At 43.1% G+C, this 9,029-nt stretch overlaps 1 protein-coding gene across 1 annotated transcript; it reads left to right on the forward strand.

The window, feature by feature from the left end:
• Window positions 1-1,751: 1,751 nt before the first annotated feature.
• Window positions 1,752-6,750, forward strand: LOC149838739 (AP2-like ethylene-responsive transcription factor AIL7). Its single transcript, XM_090008307.1, has 9 exons — window positions 1,752-1,980; window positions 3,238-3,802; window positions 3,884-3,966; window positions 4,201-4,209; window positions 4,303-4,391; window positions 4,555-4,628; window positions 4,773-4,823; window positions 5,436-5,512; window positions 6,170-6,750. The coding sequence occupies exons 1-9, from the start codon at window positions 1,752-1,754 to the stop codon at window positions 6,748-6,750; spliced, it is 1,758 nt and encodes a 585-aa protein (XP_089864433.1).
• Window positions 6,751-9,029: the final 2,279 nt, after the last annotated feature.

Consider the following 9,029-nt stretch of genomic DNA (forward strand, 5'->3'; position numbering starts at 1 on the left):
CACTCCGATGTCTCTCGATAAAAAAAGCGTCAAAAATAATAAATTCAGATCCCCCCCAATACTGTTATCTAATTCCTATAAACCCCCTTTCCGGTTTAAACGAATGCTGAGTGCCGGTGTTCCGATTAACCATCTTCTTAAGACTTTTTATATGGACTCATTCTCTTATATTAAACAATATGTACTACACACTTGGGGCCTATTTATTTGTTTTGCTTTTGTGAACAATAAAGCCTATACTTGTAGGACTTATTTATGTATTTTTTTGACAACCAGAAGAAACCACCTCACTCATACAGGTGTAAAAACCTTTAAGTCCCAGGGATGTGCACTCTTAAGTTTAGAACTCATGATGTCCTTTCAATTTGGTGACCTTCATGAGTCTCCCCTACCACATGACCCATTTGTTTTAGACGTAAAGCAAACTAAATTAACACCAATTGTTAATACCCAACTTGGTAACCTACATCACCAGCAACTTGTGACTCTGTTCCTAATCTTATCTTACTAGTCGAACATTTTGCTACTCGGTTCATTTCTCTATCGCACCTAGGCTATTCAGTTCATTCCTCGATCGCATATTACACTATATTATGAAGTCCTCAAAGGGTTTTTTTTTTACTTTATTATTATTAATTTTTAAATCTCTAGCCCCTACTACCTTTCTCCCGCAGAACTGCCGGCAATATGCGGTTTCTTGAATTCTGCAAATATGAAGTCGTGTACAGATATTACGTGAGAAGATAGGGGCTTCTATGGCATAGCTTTTCTTTTCCTGTTTGGGGAGAAGAGCGCGGCATGAACGAACGTCGTTTTATATTTTAACTTTTTCTAGTGTTTGCGGTGGTTTGACTTTGACCGAGTGGTGGTGGTGGTGGCGACCAGTGGCGCCGATTCCTCCTCCATGCAAGGATGACACACCCCCACCCACTCATTCAAAATTTTAAACGAGAGAGAGAGAGAGAAACCCTAGTATTTCCCCATCGAGATTTTCGGGGAAAACGGACGGCCTTGCCCACCACCCGGTGGGAAAACGAATGACTTTGTGGCGCTGAGATCAACTCTTCCTGTCTTATTCTTCTTTGCTTGTTTGCTAAGTAAAAGCGCAAGCTCTCAGTTAAACCCTAAATCGCGAAGAGAGAAGCTGAGAAGGTGCCCATCATCCCATCTATCTATCTCCGTCACTTCTACAATATCGGAGAACAAGAGAAGGGTTTAGATGCCGGAGATGCGATGGCGAGGAGAATGATGCAAGTTTGAAGGAGAAGAAGAGGTCCAAGATCTTATCGGATTGCGTTTATCGTTCTTTCCCTTCTCTGTTTGCTTGATTTGAAGGTTTATTACCAAGAAGTGTGGATCTTTTTCTCTCTTATATCTGCGGGAAGCCTTCTTGCCTCATTTTTCTTCGTAGTTGATATTGTATACGAAGTCTTGAAGGTCCGATTGCACTCTGGAGTCTCTTCTGAGTGTGGTTCTGAGCTAAAAGAGTAGGAGCTCAGCGAACAGAGTGGTCTCTCATCTGAATCGATCGGAAAACTAATTCCGGAGAGCAAAATCTCGAGTTTTAGAGTCAAGATCGGAAAACATCTGGTGTTTTCCTTCTTTCTTCGAGCGCTCGGAGTTATATCTTTGTTATAGTTTGCTATCTGCGGAAGTTGTTCGTCTTCTTCTGTTCTTTCGTTCAATCTCTCTGGGTTTTGTCCTAAATCGGTAAAGAAAGAAACAAAAAAAGAAAGGAAGTGAGAGAAGAGATGGGATCGATGAACCCGCTGCTATCGTTCTCGCTCTCGCCTCTCGAGATGCTGGAGTCGTGCTCCGCTCAGAACGCCGCCACCGTAACGAATCTGCATGGCCTCTCGTGCTACGGGAGCTCCCCCCCGTCTTCTCATCAAGTCTTGCAGAGGAAGCTATCGCCTAACAGCACAACCACCGTCTCTGACAACTCCCAGCTCTGCCTCTTCGACGCATTCAACCCAAACGGTGAGACACTCAATATCTCAAAAAAAAAAAGAAAAAAAAAACAAAATTTTTTTTGAAAGGCAGACCCCTACCAGATAACTCTGCAGAAGGATTTGAACCTGGGCCTTCAGCTTGGCACAGGACCCTGCTTACTACATGGGATACCACCTCGGTGGTCACTTCTTTTTCCTTTTTCACTCGTTTTCTATTTGTTACAAACAGATTTTCTTGCTTGTATGATTGAGGTCTTTGGTTCAAATCCCGCCCTCCACACTACGAATCTTTTGCCTTTCATAAAAAAAAAACAGAATTTCTGGATTTTATTTCGCTTAATTTCTAAGTTCTGGGTGGGGCAGGCTGAAGCTGGGGCTTCGGACTCCCAAACAACGTTTGCTGCAGCCGTTTGCATCGTTTTTTGACGGTGCTGCAGACGAGTGTTTGACTGCTTGAGCGTGCGTCATTTGTTCGCCGAGTGGCTACTTGTCAGCTGCATGTAGCCAGAGAAGCACCGGTGATCATCTACGGTCAGGCGAGTGCTCGATCCAAGCACTTCGTTCTAACTTCGGGCCGAACAGGAGGCTCTTTGGGGCCCATGGAAGAGCTCTTTTGAAACTTTTGTAGTAGTGGACAGAAGACCATTAGCGGTTTCCGTGACGTTGTTAATTTTCAGTAGCCGATATAATACCGTTAAGAACGGGTTATACAGTGTCCATTACGAAGGCTAGCTGGAAAATGATCCTAGTTGCACGTTAAGTTGGCGTCAACTAACGCTATGTGGGTGATAATAATAGGACCAGCCCATAGTGAGAAGATCTCTCTGTTAGAAACACGTTAGCAAACACGCCAAAACAATGGTCTTCGACTCTTTTTCTAAAATTCTTATCCAGCTGCACTATTACACTTCTTACGCACTGTCGTTTTGCTGGTTTTGATCGCACGTAGTAAAAGCTTTTATTTTGCGAAGGGAGTTTCCACTCTACAGACGCTAGCTAGACGCATATCTTCATCATGCAGCGACACTTACCCATCAGATTCTTTCAGGTCCCACAGATAGTTAATCCCATTTGAGTGAAATCTGTGGTGCAACTTCCTACGGAGAGGTATCTCGATCGAGTTCGAAGTTCAAAATACATGAGGTCGTCATTTTCCGTAGTCCGGCTGTGAAACGACTATAGCATAACCACATTCTTCTGCTATTTGAAAACCGAGGCAAATATAGAACTGCCCACCGAGCAGAAACAAGCAGAAGCCTTATTCTAGTCATTGTTTGCATCGCAGGGTGGCACAACGTGAACGCGCTCAACAGCGAGTCTACGACCATCGGAAAAACGGAGCCGGAGGAGTTCGGATTGCCGTGGTTCCTCTCCGGCGGGGGCTCCCAACGCGGGCAGGAGATGCCGAAGCTCGCGGACTTCCTCGGTGGTGGGTCGACGCCGTCGCTCGCGCGCTACTCCGAGAGCCAGACGGACGTCCAAGGGTCCGAGCTCAACACGGTGTACGACAGAGGGTTGAGCTTCACCTTCGGCGAGCCCGAGATCAAGATGATGGCCGCGTCGGAGTTGCAGACGCTTCCGATGCCCTCCGTGTCTGAGATCGACTCAGTTTCCGGCGCAAGGGGCAAAACCACCGGGAATTTCAACGGGTGCTCCCCCGATTCCGGCAACGACTTCTTCTTCTCCAACTGCTGCCTGGGAGTCGGCCAGGCTCGGGGGATCCTGACCCAGTCGGAGAGCGTCCTGTCTGATGGGGTCGAGAAGTCTGTTGTTACGACCGAGTCGGCTGCACCAAAGAAGACGATCGATACGTTCGGGCAGAGAACGTCGATTTACAGAGGCGTTACCAAGTAGGACTGTGTGTGTGTGTGTGACGTTAGTTTCATAAAATGCATAAATAAACAATTGGCTTCTGGCACTTTTGATTGCAGACATAGATGGACGGGGAGATATGAAGCCCATCTGTGGGATAACACTTGCAAGAGAGAGGGCCAAGCAAGGAAAGGTAGACAAGGTGAGCAATTTTTTTTCTTTTTATTTGCCAATATTCTTGTGGTTCACAGTGTAGCGGGGAAGCCAAACGTAAAAAAAAAATCTGGGCTCCTGTGAACCTTTTGTAATAGTTATGTAACTTGGGTTTGCTATGAGCTGCGGTGCTTTCTCTAGTTTGATGGATACTAATGACAAATCTTCTGTTTTTTCTCGACTTTGAACGCGATGCCGGATTGGGATCTATGTCCATCTTCAGTCTACCTAGGTAAGCAACTTAAAACTTTTTTCTGAACTCAACCTAGTGTATTTGGAGCTCAAATGAACCACGTTAAGCGTGTTAACCTCGTGGAGCATGCAGGTGGTTATGACAAAGAAGAAAAGGCAGCAAGAGCCTACGATCTTGCCGCGCTCAAGTATTGGGGTCCAACCGCCACAATCAATTTTCCTGTAAGTTTTCCCTGCTCTCTCAACTAAGCTATGAGATGAGATATGCTACCAAAGCGTAAACTGAGAAAACCATATCCCGCCGAAAGTGAGGTTGGGAAAAGTACAATTTCTCATGTACTTTATCCGGAGATTATGCGGAGGATGTGATGGAATGTATGTGTAGGTGTCATGTTACACGAAGGAGCTCGAGGAGATGAAGGATATGACTAGACAGGAGTTCATTGCTGCATTAAGAAGGTACCTCCAATTATTTGCGTGTCTTCTTGTGAAGTAATAAAAAAAATAAGGATGGAAATAGGGTTCCATCTTGCTTTTCTTTTCCGATTTCCAAAAAGAAAGAATTTGAAATATGTCTTAGTTTTGGTATTTGTAATTTTGCAGAAAAAGCAGCGGGTTCTCTCGGGGAGCTTCAATCTACAGAGGGGTAACCAGGTTAGCCTTATATATAACTCTATGTAAAACTTGGTGTGTTAAATAAAAGATAAGATTGTGCAGTCGAATTTCTTTTCCTCGAGTACATTGTCAAGTCCGCTATTGGCTATAAATATCCTTAAGGTGAAATTATTGCGCTCGCTAAGGGTTGTAGATATCACGGATGAGCCGATGAGCATGATTATCCTGTAACCAGTTTTTTCAAATTTAATCTTTACCAGCTTTTTGTGGTAAGGATGTAAATCGGTTCATTTAGTAGGATTTGCTAAGCTCTTGTGCACCCAACTCAGGCAGATTGTTGGTTTGGTGTGATTATTGAATCCAAGAAAAGCCCAATAAATACTCGGTTTTGTAATGACCGACATCCAATCGGGTTATTTTCACATGTAAAATCGGATTGTGCGCACGAGGATGTGAGTTTGATAGTAATCCTGTTTGTGTCTAAGACTGAATTTAGAGTCATACTGTGTCCAATTGGATGGATGCTCCGCTCACTCCTAATAGCTAAAAGCACTTGTCCTAGTCACATCTTCCGAAGGATGTGCAAATCTTTATGATGAGTGAGCCAGTGTTTCAACTTTTGAAGTATGTGTATTTGGCATTGCACGGCAGGCACCACCAGCAAGGACGATGGCAAGCAAGGATAGGTCGTGTGGCGGGCAACAAAGACCTGTACTTGGGGACTTTCAGTATGCTCTCTCTCTCTCTCTCTCTCTCTCTCTCTCTCTCTCTCTCTCTCTCTCTCATAAATATATAAATTAGATTAGGTAATTTTGATGTTCAAATGTTTTTCAAATAGATCAAGAGAATAAATGGCTCATATTGCGTACACAAACTTTGTGATAAAAAATAAAAAAATCTTTAAAATAATTTGACATAAACCACATTTTGTTAGTAAATAAGCATTGATAAACATATCTACAAGCTTGCTAACAAAAAGAAAAACCATATCTACAAGTTCATGTTGGCCTAAAAACGACTGCAATTGTAATCTTTTAAAGTGGTGGACTATTATGAAGATAAACTGGTGAGGGCCACTGTCACAAATCTCGATCTCTTGGAAAATTTTGGTAATGGAAAATCTCAGTAAATTATAAATTTTTTATTTTTTAGGAAAATCTCAAGAAAATATTTGTATGTATAAAAATATGAAACTATGTATACCACAAAACTGCTTCTATTGCATCAATGTCACGAAGAAAACATGTTAAAAAAAAGCCGGTATTTTTTGAAAAAAATCATGTTGGTATTATATCGGCCTTTTGAAAATATCTGGATTTTGTGATTTTTAAGAAGTACCACTGTGTATGTAGTGTGCATGAGGACCATGGTGAATGTAATGCCAGGTACCGAAGAGGAGGCAGCGGAGGCCTATGACATAGCGGCCATCAAGTTCAGAGGAACGAACGCCATCACCAACTTCGAGATGAGCAGGTACGACGTCAACGCCATCATGACCAGCGCCCTCCCCGTTGCCGCTGCCGCCTCCTCCACCACCTCCACCTCCTCCTCCGCCACCAAGAGGCCCAAGCTCTCCTCCTCCGCCCTCACCGATACCCTCCACCACCCTCTTGAGGGGTACGACGCCGCCGGCGTCGTACCCCACCCCTTCCTCTGCAACCCCACCGCCTCTCTCATCGACAACCTCTCCGCCCTCCAACCCACTGCCCACCAATACCACCTCTTCAACCCCCTCCTTTCCTCTGCCACCGACGACGCCTCTGCCGTCGCTGCCGCTGCCGCTGCCGCTGCCGCTGCCGCTGCCGCTGCCGCCACCACCACCGTCCACGAATCTTCTCTTCCGGCGACGGATCTCTGCGGCCGGAGCTTCTACTACGTCGCCAACTACCACCAGAACCCTCCCTTCCGGCAGATCAACGGCCTGGATAACGTCTCGTGGATGACCACCACTCCTACTACTCTCTGACTTGTCATCGTTCCAACTTCGTTTTCTCATCTTTTTTGTTGTTTCTTGACAATGGCGATATATACCACTAACGCGACGAGACAAGGAAATGACCATTAGGCCCCTTGGGTATTTGGTAAAATGAACCTGAAAGGTGAAAAGAAGTTCTTTTGTATATCATCATCGATTTTATTAGCTAGGAGGAAAAAAATGAAGCCATTTTGCTTAAAAGTTTCTTCAACAGCCAAACGCGTTATGTACATCTGAATTTCGTGAAATGAAAGAGCAGGCACGCACGCAGTTAGTGACGGTTCCTCTATGAGCTTCTTGATGTGTTGAGTTTGCAAGTTTGCATGCTTCTGGCCCCAAGTGTGGTTGGCGTAGTGGGTGGGGGCTTTGGCTGCTTGACAGTTTGTCAAAGTTCGATTCATATGGGCATCTCTTCTCTGTGCAAGCCGATGCTCAGCATCGGGGAAAGAGTCTTGGTTCGATTCCTGCTTCGTGTTGTAAATAAAAAAAAGTTGGCATGTTTCTGAAAAATGATCAGTCACAGTTATGTGGCTAAGGGAACAAGTTGACTCATATGACATGGTAAGAAAGAAGTAGGGTCCATAGCGATGTAGAAATATGAGAGCAGATCAGTACCATGTATCCTTGGACATAAAACTTCCATCTAGGTGGAGACAGGATGGTCTCCACCTAGATGGGTCTCACAAAATTTTTTGATATCCATTTTTTTAGATGAACGGCATCAATTGCAGAAAAATGGACGGTTGAAACTTGAAAGTCATCATAAGCATCCACGTTTTAGTTCATTTTCTTGATTTGCGACATCCAGGAGGCCTTGTTGGACACTTTTCTGTCCAAGGACGCTTGAAGCCGCTCTGTGAAGGTGGTAAATGATGAATTGATTTTGTCAGGTCAGACCTCAGAAGAAAGTTGGGCCGGACTGGACTGGACTCAGGCGGTCCTGTCAGGTCATGTCATGACTAAATCAGTCAGGGCCTGGTGTATTAAATACAAAAACTTCTCAGCAATGTCTGGTTAATTATGAGCCTGCCAAGCCAATGGGGGTTCCCCTTGTCTGGCAGTAGTAGTTAGTGCACTCACCTTGTATTGGGGCGTTGCAAGTTCGAATCCCAATGATATGGTTGTATATCTGGTAGGGTTTGCCTAACCTCAGCTTTCTCTGCCAAACCCTAGCATCTAATTAACCAAGGCAATCAAAGCTTACAAAACTGTAAAACCAAAATAACCAAAAGAGCCATATATACTTGTATATAAGAACTAAACTCAATTTAAAATTGAAACGGAACTTAATCTAAAGTTTCTCAACTTCGATCAAAAGGCAGGTGAAGAAAGTTGGAAAAAGAGGAAGTTGCTTAGTGGTGAACTAACGACAAGTCCAGCTCCAACCAGACCAGTTTCATGCACCAAACCGACTCAAAAATTTGAACCTCAGGAAAGGCATCAGGCACATTAAATGTTTTTTTTTTAGTTTTTTTTTGTTTGGATCCATTTCGTTGAACCCATATTAATATAGATCTGGACTCAATTCAGGATCTGTATTGATTAGGATCAGATTTGGATTGTAATTCAATTAGATTTTGGATATGAATTGGATCATGGATCCAATCTAAATTCATAATCCATCCATGTCATTTTAAAACTAAAATAAATTTAAAACTTTGAAAACAACTAACCTTTAAATTTAAGACTAACGATGAGATAGAGTAGCAGAACATAACAGCTACCCCCAACATAAAACAAAAAAATAACTTTCAAATTTAGGTTGTGCATATGTCCAATCAATGGTCACATTTAATTGGAAAAAAATCTATGATTTAAGCCACAAACATCACTTGATCTTTGCTGGTATAGCTCTCAGCAAACAATTTAAGTATTATACCTTTTGCTTTTTGCATATGATTTAATGCCATACTGCCACTAGCATTGGCTACGAATATAACTTACCATAATTAGAACATCATTAAACAAGCAGATCTCATCAAAAGCCTCTCCTTACTCATTAACAGTAGTGTGTAAATATCACAAAGCTGATAAGTCTTTCTGGAATTATATTAGCACCCATGCTATTTTTTGGTGGTGTTTTATTTTATGCTTTGCTTTTGTTTGCTAATTCGTGCACATGGTGAGCCTCATCACCTTACCAAAGACTATGTTGTGCTTAATTTTCCTATTATGAATGAATTTTATTTCTCTTATTTCAAAAAGAAAATAAGGATGTTCTTGCTGCCAATGGACCTGCATGAGTGTTAGAATCATGTTCACTACATTCT

Source organism: Nuphar pumila, chromosome 5 (assembly GCF_984573655.1).
Source record: "Nuphar pumila chromosome 5, dmNupPumi1.hap1.1, whole genome shotgun sequence".
Taxonomy (NCBI): Eukaryota; Viridiplantae; Streptophyta; class Magnoliopsida; order Nymphaeales; family Nymphaeaceae; genus Nuphar; species Nuphar pumila.